The 24,411-nt window shown below is 40.7% G+C and overlaps 1 protein-coding gene across 1 annotated transcript in view; it reads right to left on the reverse strand.

The window, feature by feature from the left end:
• The window catches only part of KALRN (kalirin RhoGEF kinase), a gene marked incomplete at both ends in the record, with an annotated part of 437,411 nt that overhangs the window by 126,126 nt on the left and 286,874 nt on the right, over window positions 1-24,411 (reverse strand). The window contains 8 exons of the mRNA XM_079539220.1: window positions 1,472-1,594; window positions 2,156-2,271; window positions 3,489-3,603; window positions 4,513-4,662; window positions 7,426-7,644; window positions 10,094-10,213; window positions 14,597-14,763; window positions 20,243-20,438. Of these exons, the coding sequence (XP_079395346.1) occupies window positions 1,472-1,594; window positions 2,156-2,271; window positions 3,489-3,603; window positions 4,513-4,662; window positions 7,426-7,644; window positions 10,094-10,213; window positions 14,597-14,763; window positions 20,243-20,438 (1,206 nt within the window). The remainder of the gene's footprint in view (window positions 1-1,471; window positions 1,595-2,155; window positions 2,272-3,488; window positions 3,604-4,512; window positions 4,663-7,425; window positions 7,645-10,093; window positions 10,214-14,596; window positions 14,764-20,242; window positions 20,439-24,411) is intronic.

Consider the following 24,411-nt stretch of genomic DNA (forward strand, 5'->3'; position numbering starts at 1 on the left):
GGACTAGATGTATCAGTGGAAGGAACAGCCAGTAACAGTCAGTAAGGTATAAAACTTAATTCCAGGTTACATCATGAGTAGAAATAGTTTGGATGCTCCAGGACACAATGGGATTTGTCTGATCCAAACTGAATGATAATTGGAATGACTGTAGATAGCTGATAGAGAGGTTCTGTTTAAGAAATGTTGCACGGTGCCTGATTAAATTAATTTCAGTCCACTGCTATTTATCTTTTTTTCCCACAAATGTGCAAACTCAGGAAAAAGGAAAGGGACAATAAGAACATAAAATCTGTGAATCAAACCCAAGCAAGCATGGACAGCCTAATGAGGAATTTAAGGATTACAGAAGATCAATTTCAGGACACAGCAAAATGAAGCTACACGATAGTGAAGCTGTGGTCCTGCTGCCTGATTTGGCAGTTTAGATTCTTATCAGTGACTGTTAATACCCCTGTGAGTTCATTGTCTGTGAATTACCTATGGTTTGAATTAATTTGTCTGAAGCAGGACCAATCACTACTCCTCTGTAAACCCCATCAGATTTCTCAGAATTGTTCCATATATTCCATCTATAATTAATAGATTCTTGGTAATGCAGCTTTGTTTTATGCTCACCCTAGAGTTTACAAACCCATTTATTTAAAGTACTTCACTGGGATGAGTGGAATAAGATAAATGATCATCTATGATCAGTCCAGCTGGAATTAATGAAACAAATGGTGGTTGTGATGACAGAATCACAAAGCAGTTGAGATTGGAAGGGACCTCTAGGTACACTCGGTCCAATCCCTGCTTAGGCAGGCTCATCTGGGGAGGGCTGCCCAGGACCATGTCCTGGTGACTTCTGCAGACCTTCAAGTAGAAACATATCTGGGCAAGCTGTGCCAGTGCTCAGCCATTCTCACAACACAGAAGTGCTTCCTGATGGTTGGAAGAAACCCCCCATGTTTCAGAGGCCCACTGCCTCTTGTTCTGCTTTTGGGCACCTCTGAAAAGAGCCTGGCTCTGTCACCTTTACATCCTCCCTTCAGGCATTTATATGATATGACAAGAACCCCCTGGGCCACTCCAGCTTAAAAGGAAGAAAGAGAGAATTCAAGATGACCATGGATATAACATATCAATTAGGCACTCTACATCATTCTTGTAAGATTGTCTGAGGACAAAATTTGGCTATGTTCCATTAGGATGCTGTGCCATGTATGCAAATGGAGTTTCTCTTCATTCTAATCAGAGCAAAATGCTCCATAACCAGCACACACCAAAGGAGTGGACAACCTCAATTTTGTACTTGTGCCTTGCTAAAAATGAAAAGTCACAGTTGACAAAAGACATTCGTCTTTGGGCAAGGAGTTTCAGGATGAAAATACAAAATCAAGAGAATATTATCACAAAGATTTAAGGCATTGAGAGGGCCATAAACATAGACCAAAGCAGAGGTCACAATTAGATTAATGTCATTCCTTACCTTCGCAGGTACTCTGAATTCCCCATATTCCTTCAGGAGTTCCTGAGTTTCTTCTGCTGATTCCCCTGTGGAGTTGTGAGTAGAGAGGTAATATTCGCCTGTCTCTTGGATCCAGTCCAGGGCCTACAAATATCAAAAGGAAAGAGGAAAAAAAAAAACAACAAAATAAATAGTATTTATGTTTCAAAAACTAATCCTCCAACAAAATAATCTGCCAGATAATGGATATCAGAACAATGAGCCATAATTTTGTGTGTATCAAAATGCTTTCTAGGAAGATATAAAAAGTACACAATAATTAAAGCAGATGGGAAAGGACACAAAAGGTGATGTTTCCTAGGAGAAAAAGGAGTGTAGGGAATTCTATCTTTGGAAAGAAAAATCTGAAGAGAGAGAAGGCAGTGTTCCCATTCAATTAGAGCTCTACAAAATATATTTGTTCTCTTATTTATTTTCAAACAGATGAATACATCCTGAAATGAATATGGCCTGGCAAAAATACAGGGTTTTGTTGCTGAACTTTGGAGTTTTCTTCAGTTGTTTTAAGAATGTGTATTTTCCACCCATTAAAAAGGAATAGCTTTTAAATACAACTGAGACTGCAACAGGAACCCCACAGAGGCACGACATGGACACAAGGCATATTTACACACTGCCAGCAAAGAAAGGCAGCAGGGTTTTTACCTGCTTGGCACTGCGCTCAAAGACAACGTACTGCTGGCACTGATCTAACCTCCGCTTCTTCAGGGTCCAGAAGTGAAGGACCCGGTTCTCCCTCTGCAGCAACTCACTCAGGATGGCTGTAAGGTAGAGGAACTGCATGGTTAGTGATTCTGTGAATGCATACAGAAATAAGCCATAAAAAACATGAATTTACTCACTCTACCTGGACCACACTCTCAAGTACAGAGCCCCAGAGATTGCATGTATTAAAACAAGCATTGATTCAAAGAAATTGCTTTAAAAAGCAATAATAAAAAGGTGGTGCTGCAGAGTTATCTGATATAGGAGGAGATGCTAGTGTGGCATCCACTAGAGGGGGCATAGGCTCATGCAGTCTGTGCAGCAGGCGCACTATTTTGTATTAAAACAATGAGTTCGGCTCATCGATCCCTTAGAGTTACTACGAGCACCTTGTAAATAATCTCTCTTCCCTGAAGCCCTTTTTGAGTATACTGATCAGTTCTCTGTATAAATAGTTCAGGCTAAATAAAGCTATTTTTGTTCTATATTGATGACTTAGCTCTAGACGCATCGTGTTCTATTAAACAGTGCTTTTATTCTGAACTAAAGTGTCTACTTCAAAGATTTTCTGTGAATAGGCTCACTAAGCAAGAGAGTTACACATCTGGCTTACAACAAGACTAACATACACACTGATTTCTAAATATGCAAATACTTCCAAACAAGCCCAGTGAGGAATAGTGAAGCTTATATCAAGCACATATATAGGCGGAACTCTGAAAAAGCATTCAAATAATTTTTCCACTATTTTCAGCTGCAGGGAATAGAAGTTCACAGCAACTGCAAAAAATATTTGCACAGTAGTAGGGGAAAAATGGACAAAAGTCAGAATAATACTGCAATGTTGATATTAATAGAAAGGAAGAAAAATAATTTTTTCAGTAGCACTATTTTCATCTTCTACATGTAACTGCAGTTCTCATCCCTCCCACATATTATAATGGCTGCACTGCTATTAACCTGTCTCTTCCTGCAGCTTGTAAGCCAGCCAATAATAATAATAAAATGCTTTAGTTCTGTGGATTTGCTTTGCTCACTCTTATCAGTACCTTACAGCATTGCTAGGCACAGATTAACAAACGTTTAATTTAGCAGAGAAGTGGAAACACTTCAAACATGTCAGATGTATAGTTTGATTGTAAACAATGCTCTTTTGACCAAAGGAAACTACCCACAGGTAGGTGGGTATTTCCTTTATTCTGGACCACCTTGGAACTTAGCAGAGGGAGAACCAAAGAAGACTTCTAACGTTGTCATGCATCAGTGCACCAACCTTTCACTTGCTGCTCAGGCCCCCGTGTATGGCTTGCGACTCCAGGCATGCTGACATTGTTCCTGTGGATGTACTTGAGGAATACCTCAGCATTCCTTCGAGCCAGTGTGCAGGCCTAAGGAAAACGGCCCCCACCGAGAAGGGTTAGTGAAGACAAGCAAAGAAAGCAAAAGAGACTCAAGCTCTCTGCCTATTTTGCAGGGAGATGTATCTCTCTTTCATATGGGGGAGCTTCAGCTAAGAGTCAACAGACTCAGCTAAGAAACTTACAGCCTCATGAATACATTAAAATACATGAGTCATTTTGGATTCAGCAGTTGATTTTATATCTTAAGGCAAATTAATGACAATAATCAAGCACCTGGTTTTAAAGGGCAAGTACCTCCCATACATTTTCAGTCTAACCAGAGCTAACCCCTCTCTCAAAAAGAGCATTCACTGCTTCTAAAAGTGCAGTCTAGAGGAACTGTTTCTTAAGTCAAACTAGCTTCATGTTGTATATCAGTTTTAGTGGAAGGTGTGAGGCTGCCTGTCAGATGACTTACAAGTGTTGGCTCTGCTGTTCTTACAAAGCAGCACCTGGAAGGCAGAAGGAAAGCTCAGTCTCCAGCCCAGTGCTGCCCTACACAGCCACAATGGCTTCAGGTGTTAGCAGTTCTGCACTTATTGGCTTGGAGGACAGAATTTGAAATTCTGGATGATTTATATAAGCCAGCACCAAAATCCTGTCATTTATAATGCAATGTTGAGAACAAATGCTTTGAATCAACATAATAAATAGCATCCTCCAAGTGCAATGCAAATATCACTAATTTGCCCTGATGACATCTCTCAGAGATAAACATTGATGATAATGCTTATCACCACTATTATAACAGTGTGGAATTAGCCTAGGGCTCAGACAGACAGCCAGTAAATGAACTGGAATTATGCCTCAGAGCTTCCTCTCAAACTCACCAACAGTGCTCTAAATTGACTACCTAATGGGGAGATTTTCTGATTTATTGTTGAACTAAGCTGAGACCTTGAGAAAAGCCTCCTTCTGCTCCAGATGCTTGCTGATCAGAGGGATGACGTGGTCTATCTCAGCTGCTGGTCCAAGTTTATCTCGACCTCCACACCAGTCTTCATCACGTCTGTATTCTTGCTCCAGGCTCTCTAATACACTGCACACCTGAAACATACCCAGAGCACAGCAGTTATCCACAGTTGTAACAAGAAGAAACACAGTCAGTAAAAGTCTATGAGCCAAAAAAATTTCAGACCTAAATATTTCAGACTATTGGCCGTAGGATGGAGGGTAACAGGCAATGAAGCAGGCCCTGGACAGAATGATCTATTAGTTATTCTTGCCCACAGTGATCTCTACTGTTTGGGATGTAATTCATCTGGCTTAGGGGTGATAAATCCTTCTTTTCTAAGGGAGAAAGGAGGGAAGCTCAAAAGGTTGAACCAAAGCAGGGGTCAGTCTGGCCCTAGTGGATCATTCAGAACACTATCCCTATTCCCGAAGGGTGCTTTAGGTTTGTTTAAATCCCACCAAGTCATGGAACTTAGCACCCACTTAAAGAAAAACATATACTTGAATGCTTTCCTGAAACAATTCTGAAGCTGGAACTAATTCTGTTCAGCTGCATGTTAGCTGCTCCCTATGCAGCTTTTGTAGAGACTTATGGATAACAATAGGCATTAAACCAGTGTTGTAACCCAGGTGGATGCAGGTGTTCTGCTGTACAGGGCTTACAAGAGGATCCTCTATCTTGGTGCAATAATGGGAACAAAGCAAATAAACAAGTGCAGTCTGAAAGCCTGCAGTGTGCAGCAGGCTTAGACAAGGCAATGCAGATCCTGAGGGTAACTCTCTGTACCCTGTGCAGACACAGGAAAAACAGCAAAAGTCCAGTTAACCATGTTCACCCTTTTCTTGCTTTTTACTCCTGCAACCTTTATATGAACATAAGTTATAATTCAGAGGATCCCACATGCTTAAGAGCATAATTTGGAAGAGACTCCAGGATCACCCAATGCTCTCCATTATCACAGACCATTTTCACGTAACTCCACTCATGAACACATCAAAATCCATCTTAAGACTGGGGAGCTGTGGTGAACTGATGCCTGCTGGCATGTGACAATCTGAAATCAAGTTATTGCTTGGACGCAAACCAGCCATCATCCCCAAACCCATACTGGAGAGCAAATGCCCCACGTTATTTTGGCACAGAAAAGCATTTCCATTTAATTTCTTGGCTCCTGAGAACTTTGGTACTCCGTGATCACTTTGGTTAATGAAGTTAGAGAGAAACTATCTAATAGAGAGGGCTGCACCAGTTATAACAAGAGCATAGGGCTCTTGGGAAGGACAGACATGAAGAAGTTGGCTGGTTGGGACAGACTCTCTGGCCGCTCTTCTAGCTGCATTTCTAGGTACTCAGAGAACTCAGGATCCAATGAATTACTGCCATCCTGTCAGGGATCAGACTGCTAAGGGTCAAAGATCATGGAGCCCCAGAGAAAGTAGCAAGTTTATGAGCATTCAAGACTGAATGATCTTTGCCCCAACCATTTACTGAACAGACACAACTCATCAATGAACTGGTGGGCACTGCAGTATGCTTGTCTATGACTTGGAAATAGGAAGAGAGACCAAACTGATAAATCACTGGCTCTGCATATTTTGGCCAGCACATTTGACTGTCTAAAGAACTAATGAATCCCTTAATGGTTTTCATTTCTCACAATCTTCCAACAGCTGTAATTCTTTTCAATCCTGAGTGCATTAGGGACTGTAAATCTATTTGAAACCCTTCACAGGGAAAGACATTCATTATAAGGAATGAATTAATTTTAAGCACTCTTAAAAATGCATTAAACAAATGACACCAAAAAGTGGCCCAAGGATTTTTTCCTGCATCAATGTTAAGGAAAAATTATCTCAGTCCTCAATGACATCTTTAGCTGTGTTTAAAAACTTTCCAAATCTGCTTGTCTAATTGAGGAATTAACTGTGTGCTGATAACAACAGAAACTTTAATGAAAGTCACTGCTTCTTTTCATAAAAGCACAGGTTCCTGCAGTGTCCACACTAACACAGACTGCCTGGCTGCAGTAAATTACAATCAGCAAGACTAGTTGAGTATCCATGCTATGACACTAATTCTCACTACTGACTACAGTAAAGTTGCATCATTTTATGCAATGCATAAAGAATCCTATTGTACCAGCAGCCAATTGGAATGTGTTTTACAGTTCATGGATGCCTGGAATGAAGTAACGTTATGTCTGCATACAGTGGCTACTGCTGTAATTAACTGTGCTGCAAGTGGATTTAAGAGAAATCACTTCATATCTTGGCATCTTTTTTTGGCATGGTGGTGTCTTACTACAAATGAAAATATTGGCTATTGCTGCTCACAGAATAAATGATTGATGGCAAACAGTTCGCAAGGAAACGAAGATTTACATTCCTTAAAATGAACTCTGATGCCATGAGGACTTGAAACTGAAGTGGTAGGATTTCCGAAATCCTTCACTTTGGAAAGTGGGCAATTTAGAAAACAAAAGTAAAAAAAGTCAAAAAATATATGGCTTCCATATTGCTTCAATGAAAACTTCAAGATGAAAATTATCGTATACTTCTATTTGTCTTTTTGAAACTCAGTTTTGATCAGTTCAACCTTCAGTTTCCCTGTGTGGATGAGCCCTGCTATGCCCCTGAAGTAAATGTCATTTCAATTCATTTTGCTAATGCTGTGAGATCCACAGTCAGCAGAAGACCCTCTGCACTTGGGGTCAGAGTAGAAAACCCACATCCACCACCACTACCATGTGGGAGTGCACTCACATTGGTGTTTGTTGGCTGGGGGTACCTGAGGACCACACTTGCCCTAATCAGTTGACAGAAAGGTCCTAGACTGTAAGCAATTGCACTGCTCACCTGCTCAGAGGTTTTGTAGAAGGCCACCGAGGCATTGACCAGCTTGAGCCTGTCCTCCATCTTCAGCATCAGCTGCTGCCAGTGCAGGGCCACCTTTTCAGCACATTCTCTGATGGCATCAGCATCATAATGCCCAGCCTGCAGCAGTACTTCGGCTTTCTGCTGGACCTGCAGGGCACTCTGATGTGTCTTCTGTAAGGAAGTGGCATGAAAGAGGGACTGTGCACGATGAGAGGAGAGGTTGTACAGATGTGCCAGATTTATGGTAGAAAGGTGAAGTGAGGTGTGAGCATGGAGATGTGAGAGAGTGAAACATTTCTGGTTATCTCCAGTTAACAGTTCATTTCTGCAAAGCATTTTAGCTTCAGTTATTCATGTACATTTGCAACATTATTAAAGCTTGGCACAAGCAAGCACTGGCTCAGATAGGCTAGCTGCACTGGCCAGCCACTGCCCCTAGGACAACAGCCTGGGTGAGGATGGGAATCCTGGAGGACCCCTTTGGACAGCCCCAGTGCAGGCAGTAACTGTGCTGAACTCCCACCCCAACTGTGCTCAGTGCTGACTGCCTCACACACAGGCTGCAGGCACAAAAGCAAATCCCAGTCAGTTGGGTTTTTTTTTCCAGGCAGTCTGCTGGCATGAGCAGCAGGGCTTACAGGCAGGACTGAGTGATCTGTCCCATTCTCCAGCCTGCACTAGCATCTCTGTTATCCAAATGATTACAGCTTCCTTCATAGGTTGCTGAGGGGAAAATAGCCTCCAGCCTTTCCCAGCCCCCAAGTAAATGTGCTCAGGGTTAGTCCAGTATTTGATTTTAATCTTCTGAACAGAAGCACTAAAATCTCCCAAAGTCTCCTCTGTTCTGCATCTCAGTGGTAACTGCTGCTGACAAATTCTCATGTGATACATTTATGATCTAATTCTTGAACCTTGAAAGACGCTTGAAATCATCTGGTGATACACTGGTGAATTATGCAATGTAAGGAAAGCTATTAGCAAAAAAAAGGATTAATACTTGGCAGAAATATTTAGGAAGATGTTCAAGAACAACTGGTTAAATTTAATATCCAGCTGCTGTACTGATGCTAGAGTCGTAATACTTGTTTTAAATAGACTAAAGGATTTTAACTGAAAATCAATTCCACATCTAGCATGCCTTCAGAGGACTATCTGCCCCATGTGCTTTGCTGATCACTTCCCCATATTGAGCTTTGAACAGTTTAAATGTTTAATCTAGTGTTTTCTCCCTCTGAAAACTTATTTTCCCCTTACAGTGCTGTAGGCTACCGCTCCCTCTGTGATCTGCATTTCCTAGCAGACCCAAGCCCTTCCCCAACAGCAGCAAGCTGTGACAACACAGCTGGAGGGTGTCTTGTCCCCCACTGCTGCCTAGCAGTGGCTGCTGGGCTGCAGCCAGCATGGCGTGGTACCCACCAGCTCATACAGCATTGATAGAAAACCCCTTCCTTTACCACAGCTGCTCCTTCCTGACTGTGAGTGAAGATGGATCAAAGTGGGTCATTTGGTAATATCTAAACTCTCTGTTTACCAGCTACATTATAACGTATATTGACTGCTCCGAAGTTTACCAGTAGGCATAAGGAGTCTTTATTTTTTGGTCGTCTCTTAAAATCTCCACTATGGGAATATTGTTTTTATAGCTTAAAGTTTGGTTTAGTTTTGATTTAGCTTTTCAAACCACAGAAAGGGATTTGCCAACCAATTCTTTACTTTGTAGCAATTAACAGATAGATGGGGAAGCATATACACTGTGCTAAGCAGGAACAGAAGGAAGCAATGTGTCCTCTCACACACAACTAGCGTGAGCACACCTCGCAAATGTAACGTGTGTTCATAATGGTAAAGGTATATAAGGGCTGACCCAAAGTGTGAGCGCTGTGGGCAGGGTGATGGTGGGTGAACAGTTGGACTAGATGAACTTAGAGGTCTTCTCCAACCTCAATGATTCTATGATTTTGCGATTCACTGCAGTCCTTTGCTGAGAGGAGGTAATAATTTTCCACTACATTCTCATCCGAAGTAAAGGTGCTCAGAGAAGGCGCTGTTCCCCCTGCCATGTCCCTACACCATGAGTGAGATAAGCGGTTTTTGAGAGCCAGCTTGAACTGAAGATGTGCTACTCCAGGGCAAGCAGGGCCATGAGTTCAGTTCAGCTCAGTTCAGCTCTTCCTACCTCATGCTTAAACTGAAAATTTGAGTATGGGGGAGTTTGAATGAACATCAAAAACATAACAGTTGAATCAAACATTTACCAAGGAGAGCATTACCCAGTATCAAAGATACTCATAAATGACAGCTCTGAAATGATCAGCAAATCTTGGACATGGAAAGAGAATGACTCCATGAACTTCTGCCTTCAGATCGCTTTGTGAATTTTAATGTTATTACTTTTAACCAAAGAAATTATCAGAAGATGTGTGAGCATCATTTTCAGGAATGGAGAGGCTGATATCTGACAGCAGAAAAAAATAGCTCCAGATGATAAATAAACTCTCTTGTTGCATTATGATTTTAATGCAAAGTCAATTTTCTGAAGTTTTTATCCCTTCCCTCCCTCAAGCAAGCCATGACTGATGCCCAAGAGATAACTCTTTGCATGCTATTCACCTGGGAAGAAGAAACCAAATTAATTTGCTCATGTTACCTCTATGGCCAGCTGAAATTGCTCATGCTCTCTCTGGAGCTGCTCAGCCTCAGAGAGGGAGCTTGCATTGACGAGGCTTGCATTCAGCATTGATTCACCATTCCGGATCCAGCCAAGCACCTGCAAAGAAAGGATGTGCTTATGCAAGGGGGGCTTCAGTGCAAAGATTTCTGTTGTCACTCACCCAACATGTCTCAGACCAACTAGTAAAAACGTATTTTGCCCAACATTGTCTTAGGCTGAATCAGTGAGCAGAAATAAATCCCAAAATAAGGACTTAGAGGCAGAAATTGTTGGAGGGAAAGCTCTTACTGCAGAAGCTATTAATAAGGAATGAAAACTCTGAAAGTATTTACATGTGGATAGTCAGATGGCAAAGAACTCTCATTTCCAATACGTGATCATAAAAAATGACTACTCCTCTATGCAAACACTTCATAGCAAAACCAAAAAACATAATCAAGGAGATTTGAAATGAAACACAAAGATCTTTAAGGTCCCTTCCAGCCCTAGGATATGATTCCACGGTATGATCCTATGATATTTTCTAGTTTCTACTCAGAGTTACGGACTTTGCTGGGTCATGCTGCAGCTCTCTTCTGCTCCACTTCTTTGTATTTCTTTCATGCAAAAGTCAGAGCTCAGGGAGTAAGGTAAAGTTGCAGTTGGTTTCATCTAACACACACTTAAGATGCAGTGGGAGTTTCCACCTGCATTCACAGCTAGGAAGAAACTCCATGTCTTGCATTTTATATTTAGTCAAAGGGCTTTACTTCAGAGACATTCAGATTACTTGTAGACATGAAATGCCTGCTGTTTTGACTAAAGAATCAAATTCCGAATGTGTGTAATTAATCTATCAAGCTTGTATTTATTCATTTATTTAAGCAGTAATATTTTCTGCTATTTTAAGGCATGCTTATGAAAAATTAGTACCCAGAGTGCACATGCAAGTTCTTTGCTGTGTTGGCTCAAAGCCTATTTTTTACCAGTGTGGGAGTGAAATTACTCCAATGAACCAGCAAGTTGTTGAATTCAATTCACAGATGCACAAGAAATCCTGACTGCCCATACACTGCCCTAACTTTAGCTTGTGATTTACAAAGCTCCAAAATTGACTTTGTCACAATATTCTACATAGTAATTTCCCTTTTGTGCCATCATTTACACCGACTGATCCATTAAATTGTCTGTAAGAAATAGGGATTTTCAGTTGTTTTGTTTTTTATCTGTACATCATGCATCACCCTACTTATAGCCATTCAGTTCCCTGTGGGGCAGGAAAATGAGTTTTCCCTAGGAGAAATAAAGAGGAATCATCAACACGTGTAGCTGACCCTGATTTGCAGGAAATTACATCTGCTCACTACAACAGTGTGGAAGATTTCATTTGTCAGCTTTCTCTCTTTCATCAGTAGGTATTATTGTTCCTATGGGAAATGCAACAAAGATTTAGAGGAAAAGAACACAGCTTATCATATGGCAGTCTTTCTTGGCTGGCAGTTTGTATAATCTATCTGACAAGAAGGCTAGATTATTGCCTACTTCATGGCACCAAAAGCTGAAGTTAAAAAAGATGGGTATATCTGAGAAAACCTTGATGTGAGTATGTCATAAAACAATGCATCATTTCACATTTGATATACTGTGATATATGGTATATTGGGCCACTTAGCTGTAGAAAATACTCAGTCTGCACACTAAAAAAGCAATATATTAATTGACTTTATTTTTTCCCCAAATAATACAAACAAGGTATGCCAGGGCCCCCTGGGCAACAGCTTCCATTTGGGCTGACACATTTTTAGCAGGGTTTTCACAACCTGCTAAAAATTTCAGTCATGTTCAAAACTCTACTCCAGTTTCTCAGAACTTTCTGATGTATTAAATAGGCAAAAAGTCATTTTTTCAGCATCCCTCAAATGACTGACTGCTGTCATCCTATGGGCACACCCATAGGAAGCAAATCTAATGCCAAAAGAATAACGGTGGGTGGATAAAATGTGAATAAAGATTTCCAAATAGACTTGTAAAGAACAACCTGGAAAATAAGTGTAGTGTGATACTGTGACAGTATCTGGGATTGCATTACGTGATGTTGAACACTTATAATAATAATAATAATAAAAAAAAACACACAAAGATGAAAAGTGAGGGGTTTTGGAAGCCAAACAGCTGCAAGCACAGTATAAGACAGCTTGTTCTTGAAACTGATCTCCACAATTCTGTCGTATTATCACTTCTATGTGAGCAATCCAAGCTCTGTAGTTTCTGTCGGAAATGAGTGGGATCCAAATGAGGGGAAATAAGTCTTGGGAAGGATCTTTCTGAATAACAAAGGGTTTGTGAATCACTGGTCACAATGTACTTCCACACTAAAGCAGTTCACAAAACATCTCACTCTGAATTGTTCTTCTTTTACAGCCCCAGACTTCAACTCATTGTCCAGGCATTCAAACCTTGGGTGCGTGTGATTTAAAACAGAAAACCTCCTAAATGAAACTTCAATAGATAGAGATGGTTAAAAGACTTTGTATTTCCACGACTCATTATATCAAAATGCAAACACATGTACACTTAGCAGCCTTGACCAATTTTCCTATGTCAGCAGAATGTAAGCACAGCTACAGTAGGTGTCTGGTGGCAACCAAATCTCAGATGACTTGCAAGAGTGAGTGCAACTTGGTAATGAGATCACCCATCATCTCAGATGCAATAAAACGAAAGTGAAGGAAATCTGGACCAGAGTGGAGATGAATTGCAAGCCAAAATCAATATATTTCCCAATTTCACTAAATGGTTGGGAATATGACTCATCTCCAGGAAACCAAATAGATAGAGCACAGATATATTTTACCTTGGCTCTTTCCAAGGGAAACTGTAGCTGTGGTAATTTATAGGTTAATAAACAAAGGAGTCCTTATTACTCAGCTGAACAAATACAATGATTCTTCACAATTGGCCTGCTGAAAGGTCACACAGTAATAAAAGTTCTGATGGTCCCAAGCAATGTTAAGAAAATACTAATTCAAGGCAGCTGTTTGTTCTCTCAAAGCATTAGATATTTCAATCCTAAAACCATTTCCTTTGGTTAGATTTTGGTTTGCAGAATAGGAAAGCCCAGAAGTCTCTTGATAGTGAGGCAAGTAACACGAGGTACCTGCAGAGTGCTGCATTGCACTGCAAGGCTCTGTGAGCACTGCAGGGCTGACCAACCTGACCAACCGTCCATCATCCTGGTCAGTGGGGTCAGCTACATGTATTGCTCCTCTCTACCTTCTGTCTTCAGTTAAAATGGCTCTACTTAGTCATAAAACTGCTGTACAGAACTCTAAGCTTAGCTACGGAAGCCGACATTAATGTGGTGATTATGAATATCATAGAGAAGATCTCTTTCACAGAAGAAAGCTGCACTCTGTAGAGCTGTGGAGGCTTATGAGGAGAGTCCCCAAAATTATCAGAAACACAAATCAGCCATATATTCAAAATCAAAATTCAGAAGAGCTCTGTGCAAGTTCCATTCATGGTTGCAAAATATTAAATCAAACTGAACACTGAAAGCAAATTTGTGCACTGACGTTGGTGCTGCCAGCTTCTAGCTTGGAAGCTGTCTAGGAGCGAAGGATGTTTTGCCAGCAATGATAAAAGCAATCCAGATAAAATGTCACTCAAAAATTCATTTCTGAAGAAGAAATAACTGTGATAGTAGTTAGGGAGCACTCAATATATTCATTATTTCTGTCCCCTCCCCCATTTCTACTGGTAAAATGGAAACCCGAATACACCATGTGTCTGGAAAAATCTTTCTCTTCTTTCTAATGATACTAAGATCATATTACAATCCAGACATAAGCACTACATTGAAGCATAAAGTCACCTCTGGAGCAGGAAGTATAGTGTAATACTGAAATATGAGGCACCCAAATAAAATACCAAGGGAAAACACAGGAGGCAGAACATGACCACCATCACTAGAATGAAATCTGGAAGAAAGGGAATGTCACAGCACTAAGATGGTTAAGTAAATCCTAGCACAGAGACCACAGATTGAAGCATTTATCTCACCTAGATACTGTTGAAGATTCCTTTAGGCCAATATGTGTAGCAATAAACAGAAAGGTGAAACTACTGTAATTCTTTACTCAGATGTCACTGCTCAGTTATCCTCTGCTCTGGGGCAATTCTCCACAAAACTTCAGCCTGGATCCCAGCTCAAATCATTTGTTTCCAGAACACAGTTTGAGGCATACTCCAGTTGAGAAGCTAAAGGGTCTGCTCCGTACAGAATTCCCATAACTGCTCATGAAGCCATGATGTGGAACAGAGCCCTTCTATATTTGTAAAGGATCATGCTGTAATTTGTCAGCAAATCAAGTACTGCTAAGGAAAGAGGGATTAAGATCATCCACCTAAAGCTGTGTGACTTGGCAGATACTGGTTTACTAGGTACTGCAATGGCTGAAAACCTATTTAAGAACCCGAAGCATAGTTAAAAACTCTCACCTGCTTGACTTCAGCCTGTAGGTGCCGGAGCTGTAGGCACTGCTCTAACCTCTTGTGAGTTTGGTCAGCATTAAGCTCCAGCTCATGCTGTTTCTCATGAAGGAATTCCAGCAGCTCCTGTACCTGTGTTGCAAGGTCGATGTCCTTTTCACAGATCAGCTCGATGCCTACAACAGAACAACATGCAGAGAGAGATCTTGCACTTATTTGCAATTCTAGTCGTTGTCCGAACTTCAAAATTATTTCCCACCTAAAACACTGATCTGCAAATCTCTCAGTAACACTTTCCTCAATGTGCTCTCTCCCAGGGAGTTTTTGGCTTTTGTGTAGTTTCCCATTCTGCACCACTATATTTTCCTACACAGTAGTGGTTCTCTGCTGATGATTGCTCACCTCATTCATCAGCATCTGAATAGTAGAACGCTACTGACCGTAGCCTTGCCCAAACATAAAGTTAACTTTAAAAGACAGAAATAACCTCCCTTTGTTAGATTAAACCAATGACTTATGCTTTACAAATACAAATTAAAAAGAGGGAAAAAGAAGAGGAAGAAAACAGAAAAGTGAAATAAAGTAAATTCTAGCTGCCAGATACACTGCCATGAGTGTGTGGAACTCCACAGAGGAAACATCTTTTCCATCTGGGCACTTTACACGATCATTAGCAACAATTTAGTTAAAAACGACCCATTCATTCAGAATTACTTCAAAAAGTGACATCAATCCATTCCTCATCTAGCAGACAGAAAATAGTACCAGAACTCCTATGCCTTGCATTTTGCATGAAAAGGGCAAACACTTGTATAACCTGGTCTGAATTTCATAGCTGAACCTTATTTGATTAGGAGGTGGAAACTGAGACCTCCTGAGGTCCCTTCCCACCTCCTGAATTTCCTGGTGGGCCTTGTGTGTGTCAGTTACATGAAGTACAATGCAGAGCATCACATCTTCCTTCTTTATCACACGAGAGTGACAGCATTGTTGGGTACTTTACAGATGTAATGTAATTGTGAAAGCTTGGCCTGGAGGAGTTATGATGCCATCCTGTCTTACTGTAATCCCTGTAATTACAAACTAATAAAGATCTGACTCTTCCCTTATTGAGGTCAACTGGAATTTTGCCATTGGCCTCAATACAGGGAGGATCAGCGACCTAATATGAAAATAATCAGATTGCAGTAATGCTGAGAAAACACTACACTTTTCTCCAAAGCCATTTGATTTCATGGAATAATAGGACATTATACAAGAATTGTGCTAATTAGAAGCTGCTGTACAGAAGGTTGTGTATCGTTTTTAAAACTGATTTAGAAAAATGCCTTTTCTTCCCCCTTTCTCTTCCTCAGAGGCTTGTAACTTTCATTCTCCCTCACAGCGGTATCCACAGAGGACAGTACACAAAATAAATATGACCTTATGATTGACCTTATCCTCGTTTTCCTGGTTTCTGGTTTTAGCAGGAAGAAAAAAAAAAAAAGAAAGAAAAAAAAAGAAGCATAAAGGAATGCAAGCAATTGGCTTATTCCCTTTCCCAGCCAAAACCAAACAGTTTCTTCATTACCAAATAAAGTGGAATGGCCCCTGGCTTCCCATTTAAGATCTGGAAATCTAATATACGCTTCCATTCTTAGGAGTGAAGTTTCTTTCAAACGCCAGACACCAAGCATTGTTACTACAATTAGCCTGCATATGGTTCTGTATCCTCAGGACATGACGGGCTTCCTGTATGCTTGACTTCACCACACCTTTCTGATATTAAATGCACCGTTTTCCTTCATGCAGATTCAGCTGGTCTGGTTTTGATTGTGCTAACTCATCAGCAGCAACCAGCAAGCTGCCTGGGATGCTATCCAAGGGCAGCCCGCACTCCCCATGATGAATGGTCTGCCCTTTCGTGCTTGTCATGTGTCACACAGATTTATTCTGCAATGCCAGTGCACGCAGCGAGAGCACTTATTCTTCTCAAAGACTGGTTTGCAAATTGGAAACCTTTGCTTTCAGAATAATTTCATACATAAAATCTTTACATTAAGTTTTGATAGACAGGAAAGCACAGCTGACTTTTTGATAAATTGAACTTGGTTGCCATTCTTTTTTTCTAATGCCTTGGCCCATACAGCAGATATCAGTGAAGGATAACGAATTGAAACTATTTCTAAAAAATGATTACAAAGAGTACCCACTCTGGCCAACATCCTGCAAGACATGCATTAGTTACAGCTGTGCTATTTGCATTGTCAGATACTATTCAACGTATGGAAGAGGTATTGCTTTTTGACCAGTACAGAGCTCTTCTGGAGCTGCTTTGAACCCGCTTGTAGGCTGAACTGTTACCAGCCTGGAACACAACAGTGCAGCATCCTCTTCTTGCTGTATCTGTGTTATAAGTGAAATCACAAGCAAAATGAAACAGACTTCCATTTCACTTTGAAGCAATGCAATGCTAGGAAAAGACATGAATGATTTTAAGTTTGACAGCCAGGACACAACAAGGCTTTGAATTTTCCACATAACAGGCAGGGACTGTGTAAATTTCCCCAACATCAGTTTCTCATCGTATTTTTCAGGCTTGGCTTAGAGAAGTTGCCGTAGACATAAAATGCCAGATCCATGAATCTTTAGTGACACCTGACTGGTGCTTATGGTAACAACAATGCTAACAATGTGAATGCACTTAAATAACAAATTAATTGTGTGCACTCAGTCAACAATTAAAGAACATCCCAAATTGGAAGGGACTAATATGGATCATCAAGTCCAAGAGTGTAACTACTTTTAGTACCTAGAACATGAACAACTGAGGGATGTACCACTGATGTGTATGTGTCGTCAGTGCAACTTGAGTCAGGGTGTTAAATCCCTGCTGAATCGCAGTCCTAAACTCTCAGAAATGCCTACACTACCTCTTTTGGAAACATCAGAACACTTTAAATGTATCAAACTAAACACTCTACAATCATTATCCTTTTTTGAGAATTTTTGGACACATTTTCACCCACGGATCCCCTCTGATCAGGGTGTCCTTTGATATCGGTACTAGAACTGCAATCAGCCTGGAAAAACAGCAGATAGTTCCACTGAAATAGAAAGTGCTGGGTCACTAAAAGTCAGTCTTCTTGAGAATACTGTTACAGCATTCTCTTAACGCAAACTTCTTTCCCAAATTACACCAATATTTGTGAGACATGGACACAATTTGAAAGTATTGCAGAATTGCAGAAGTTGTGACGACTCCCAGATCTTACATGGTCCCTAACAAAACCAAACATTTACTTGCAGAGGAATTATTCTTATGATGAAAACAGTCTAATCCAAAGCAGGATCACTCACACATGCTGCACCAGTGGAAGGAATCACAGGACATAACTCTGTGCTGTATGGCATTTTGGAAACAGTGGATTTGTAGATATGCAGTGTGTACACAAATATCTGCACAGTCTGATCTGGTCCATTGTAGAACAATTGGATATGCTGCATCCAATGCACAGTATTCACATGGACTTCCAGACACTCCACGGTCTGGTAAGAATCACTGCTCCAAGTCTGCATCACACATGCAAAAAATATGGGCAAATGTCTATAATCTTTTTCTACCTGCACAAGATTTCCAAGTGAAAAAGGCATTATGCATGGAAAAATCTGGATGTAATTCTATCTGACAGACTTGATGGCTTAAAGACCTCCAAGCCAAACTCCAGAATGAACAAAATTAAATCAGGTTCCTGCGTGATACATTGAAAAGAATAAAGCTGAAAGAGAGTTATGGGGAAGGAAAGAAACCCCAGGCACTTAAGAGTGGACGGTTAGGTGGGATGTCCCTGAAAAAAGCTTCTTTCTGCCTTTATCTTCTATGGTTGTAGTTGAATTTTGATGGTAGCGGTGGTGACACTGTACAGTGGGAACCAGCAATACTGATTTCCCAGAACCCCTGCAAATTTGCAGTTCTGGCAGTAAGAACAATCATCTCTCACACACTGAACGACTGTGATATAGGTCTCAGCAAGAGGGAGTAAAATTAAATGAATTTTTTATGGACTATAGCTGTCCTTTATTACAATAAGAAACAGTAGGCTCCCAAGAGCAATCTCTCTCCCTTATTTTGCCATTCTCCCAGCATTTAGCATTCTGTGCATGGCAGATCTGACCATTACCTTTGATTAACTACAGTTACTCTGCATCCCTATGAGGCTTCCACTTCCTTGCCTTTGGGAGCAATGGATTTTTATTGGGTAGGCTTTAAAGAAGGAGATCTCAGATAATCTTATAAAAACATTCTAAAAGTCATTTCATTTAGTTGCTGATCTTTTGTCTGTAATCCAAAACAAATTGTTTCTAACTTCTTCATGAACACAGAATTAGTTTTGTTTTTTTTTTTCCCCTGAAGAGCAGTCCCTGATGCTCCTGAGTCTGCACTGTTCTGGAGATATTCTTTTTCTCCCATGAATTACTGCTCACATTAGGATGCTTCCAGGATGCACCAAAAATGAGTAGTGACTGATGTATTAGGACCAATTTGCTAGCCTGGAAAGCAAAAGAGCTGAAGCACAGGACCAGACACAGTGTGGGCAGAGCTCATATCATCTCACACACATGGTTCACACAATGCTTGTCTAGTTCAAAACACACGCCTGCAGCAAACCTACAGCCTCTGCTGAGTACAGCTTGCCAATCAGGTTGAATACTGCCAATTTTTTATTTTTAATCTTTTTTTTAAAGGTGAATGTCTAGGAGTAAAATGTTTGCCAAAGAATAAATACATAAAAATCTTTTTTATTTTGGTAGTGCATGTGAGGAGAGACAGAAAAGAATTGCTCTTGCTTTGCACTTTTTCCAGACATTTAAGAAGGTTTAAACACTTTGCAAATAACTTTCACTTCTAGACTTTATGCAGTGATTAATCTGAATTATGATATTCTTTTTCCAAACACAAAATGCAAGGATACAAAAATCCTGATTCATAGGATGCCTTAGAAATAGGATCCTACTGCGGAGAAGAGTAGATGAAGCAGATAGACTCCCTGTCAACATGAATCAAGTCTGTCACTTAAGTGCACATGCCAAAAGCTTTTTGCATCCAAGTGGCTATCTTTAACTTCCAAGTGCACATTGAAAAGGAAAATTCCACTATGGTTTATCAAGTTCCCTTTTTATACACAAAATAATTCCAATTAGAGCTGGCTGGAAACAAGAATTCAATTTCCTGATAAATTTCAAGGCTCTTATATCTGAATTCTCTCCTATAGGGCTTCTGGTTAACTAGCTTCTCTTTCCTCCGCCTCTTTCTCTCGCTCCACCTTTTTCTCTTCCTTGTCATCTATTCTGGAACAGATCACAAACTCTACTGGCCTGCAGTTGCATAAAACTTTCTGAATGAAACTTAAATTTCAGCTTTACTTCCATAGTGAATTTCCATTTCAAAGGAACAGCGATTTCTGATGTGTGATCCTGACTCAAAGAATTTTCCAAAATCCTGGAGCGGTTCTGGTTGTGGAGAAAAGCTATACAACAGACTGAATTATGTTAAAAGTTGATGTGCTTTGTACATACTGGTGTATTTTTGAAATGTGTTTTGGTTGTAGGTGGTGTTTCTTTCCCTTTTGTTTTGTTCCTTCTCATACAAAATAGAGAACAAATTGTTCCGCTCACCTGAAGCCTGGACCTCCATGATGTATTGGTGTAAATCTTGCCCTTGCTGGATGACTTCAAAAGTCATGTTGTTCATGGCTAACTTCCTCTCAGTGTGACGCTGCAAACGTTGCTCAGCCAGAGTAAGGTCCTCGGTATTGAAATCATTCATTTGTCTCAGCAGATCCTCATTCCAGGCATCTAACTCTGCTGTAACCTTCATGGACACAAGATAGATACTATATTCAATCAAGACCAATGAAAAATCTTGCTTTCAAACCATGCATCAATAACTGAAGTACTTCACACTGTGACCGTGATCCAGAAACCCTTGAACCGCAGCCTCAATACTCTGGATTCTGCCCATGAATGGTTACAGTCCTTATTTTGCCAAGCCAAGGATCCATGAAAAGATTATCAGTCCAACAAGAAATGTGACAATTTTTTTTGCATCCAAGTCAACCCTGCACAGTCAACAGGGCACTGTACTCATATGGATGGTGGTATAAATGCTTCTGAATAAATTCAAATTTAAATGAAGAAACAGTAGTAACAGAATTGCAAAAATACTGTGACACCTCTGTCCCCAGAACCCAAAATGCTCTAAATGTTTATTAAAACATTCTGCATCACTCTGTATGTTAATACTGCAGGTGGAAATATTTATCATTAATAACATGTATTCTTTTTCTTCATAGAATTTAAATTATAAGCTGCTTCCATTAAGCTCTAAAACATGGATAACTAATACATTTGCAGAATTATTACTGATCTAATACACTGCGAGCAGTACCTGTTAACAGAGATCACGAGACCTAACATTTTATTATGAAATCGGTGAGTTAATCCCCACAGTAGACCTGTGTTGTGCTTCCAAGGATCTGAAGTCTTTTTAAGGGTCTTCATGCTAGCTTGAGAAGGAATAGGCCCCGTATAAATTTGTTTTGTAGATCTCAAAGATTTCATACTGGGGAATGAATATAAATAACAGACTTCTACAGACAGGCAAAGCACAGCACAGAAACAACGCTCTCGAGGGCTGGGTGAATCACCAGGAGCATCACAAAGGGGACCTATATTATCTGCAAATAACTCATGGGAACGTGCAAAATATTCTGCAGCTTTCTCTGCATCCTAATTCAAACAGGCAGTCTGATGACTCTAGCAGTCCATTACTGTATTTTCTGTGTTTCACATTTTAAGTCACAGTTACACAACCAATACTGAAGTCCCACTCTATTTTTTGCCTGTTTAATTAACATAATTAACCTACCCAAACAGCCCAGTCTCCTTCATACCAGAATCTGCTATTGCAGACAAAAAGAAGGAATGTTCTGGTGGCAACAAATCAGGACAAGGAGAGTGGAAATAAATCATATATGCCTGAATTCTGATTCATAGGTCAACTTGTCAAAGCTAGATGGAGGAAAGCTAAATCCAGATATTTAGATTCACGTTTTGGCACGTTACAACATAGTGAGAGGCTCTCTGTTTCTCGTAAAAGTGCTCTTCAGTGCCTGTGTGCAGTGAGATGCTTCGTTTCCTCAGTAGCCAAGGTTCAACATTTTCCATTTGGTTTTCTTTTCCACAAAGCATAACAACAAATGCAGTGCAGGCACTGGAAGGGTACCCAAAAGGACCAGCTCTCAGCCCCTCTCTCATTAGCATGAATAGGAGAGCACAGCTTTGCTTAGAAGGGAAAATATATGCACAGGTTTTCAGTTCTTTTTTGAGAAAAGCAAAAAAGCAGATTTACTGAACCAAGAACCTGGGATCTCAGCTGGGTGAAAGGCAAGGTGAAAGGCAGAGTGTGAACATCCTGAGGAGTTTCTATTTCTCTTCAGCTGTTTCCCATCACCCATTCCACTCAATTAACTCTAAATAATAACTACCTCTGCAGTCCCTTTGGCCCCATTCCTGACTCCAACAGCCTCTGATTCATTTACACACTATAGCTGGAGTCCCAGAACTGTGGGAGCTTCTTGGCAGATTCAACAGTTCTGGAGAAATGGTTGGAGTAGATGCTGGAGAACGGTTTTATTCAATGTATTTATGTTAGAGAAATATACTTGACTAATTGCAATCAGAACTGAATGACAGAATAACAGAATGGCTTGGGTTAGAAGGGACCAAAAGGATCATTGAGTTCCAACCCCCTGCCATGCGCAGGGTTGCCAACCAATTTTTCCTAATATGCAACCCGAAGTAATGATAGTAGAAGAGATCAAAACAGTCAAAGAATATGTTATATTAGTTTGCTCTTACAGCCACGCTACAATACAGGGATTCTGATCAAAACTTGATCTGTGTATGTCTATGGACATCTTCAGGCCAGGAAAACACAAGTATTCTGGAGGGCCAAACTACCAGGAACGTTGAGGGTGGACATACAAGTGCAAATGCCTGGGTTAAATCTCTCTGCTCTGATGCCATTTATTTTTGCAAGCTTTTCCATGTGCTGTGAAAGGGACACTGAGCAGCACTGCTTTTATTCTCCTGTTCAAATTGGTGGTTCCAATTAAACAGGAAAGGACAGCACTGGCAAACAGGACACAGGCTGATACACTTCTGGGGATGCAACGCCAGATCCAAAGGCTTCATGTCTTCTTATCATGGCCAGGAACTGGAGCTGAGATTGCATCTGAGTGTCTCCAGACAGACAGACAGGCCCAGCAGGGATTGCTGGTCCAGTGCCAGTTCCCACAAGGACAAGGAGCACAGGCAGTGACAGTGGGCAGAAGGGAGGAAGGACGGAAGTCAGCTCCAAGTGGGAGCTGAGGAAAGAGTGATAATTACCCCATGTGCTGGGTTTGGGGAAGAGAGGAAGGAGTCAGACACAGCAATAGGTGGAACATCACCAAGTTCCTCAGGGAAAGCTTTTGTACAAGAAGGTTGGGTACATTGCTCTGAATAACCAAGACAAACAGATGGCTGGAAGGGAATCTAAAGTGCACAAAGGCAAAGAAGCAACAGCAGAGCTGTGATAACAACCCAGGTTTTCTGAATCCCAATCTGGTGCACTATCCCAGAGACCGTGATGCTTTGCAGATCTCATTAAGACACTTCCTTTCCTGTCTGTGCAGCCAGTGCCTCACAATCCCACCAGTTTCTGTATTTCAAACTGGATCACTTGGAAATGGTCCCAGTCTGAATTTAAGTACCCAACTAGTTTGACTGGGATATAGGGAAAATGATTTGTTTTTCTTTATGAAGGGGCTGTAATTAGGCAGTTCAGTTAACTACACATGTATATTTTTCAAGTCTAAAAAAGGACCCTGGATGCTCTCACAGAAGGGGTCAGGCATTGACATCTATGGTGAAAATTAATACAGTTTCATCTGATGTAGTCCCATCTCCTAAATCGTGGTAAGAGCCAATTATATCAAACCAATGTCAGAAATTGTCTCAGAAATGAGGCTCCCTTGGCCTTGAACATGTTTAATTCCCTTTTGACCCAGAAGAATGGCTGATTTTATTCTGTTCATCTACTGGATTTTTGGTGGGAAGAAATGATAGTACTTCTTATGTTTATTCCTTTTTCTTCACAGTGTTTGTGATTCTAAGCAGACCTCAGCATCCTTCACATGCCCTGGAAGAATAAGAACCCTACTAAGAGAGAAGCTCTGAGCTCTGCTCAAATGTGGGATGAGAGAGAAATAGAAGCAGAAGGGTCACAAGGGCAGCAACAGTGGAATTGAACAGGCCTGCATTAGTAAAAGCAGCAGACTGACCTCAGATTTAGCAGATGTGTCCAAGTACTCACACTTCTCCAAGGAAATCTGCACACCCACTTCTCACTGTCAAACACATTCTAGAAGGAACCATACTCCTTCCTTGCAGGACGTAAGGTTGGTGGCCAAAAAACAGGTTCAAAGTACTAAAGGAAGGTCAAGTAACCTGAGTGTTAATAAGAGGGAAAGGCACAACAAAGCTATATATTGACAGCGAGCCTGGAAAGCACAATCCACTTTCACTTGTAATAGATGCTCCTGCTGTCATGATAATGGGAGGAGAGAAATGATGCAGGTAGCAAACCTAAGCTAGCATTTAGTGAGCTACCCAATATATCCATGTTAGAGCAGCACGAACTGCACAAAAGTTTCCATCAGCATGTGAGCAAATACTGGGCTTGTGCTGAGCTCCACTATCACAAGACTATAACAGATATACAGACTATATCAGCCAGGTCT

Source organism: Tetrao urogallus (assembly GCF_951394365.1).
Source record: "Tetrao urogallus genome assembly, chromosome: 8".
Classification (NCBI taxonomy): domain Eukaryota; kingdom Metazoa; phylum Chordata; class Aves; order Galliformes; family Phasianidae; genus Tetrao; species Tetrao urogallus.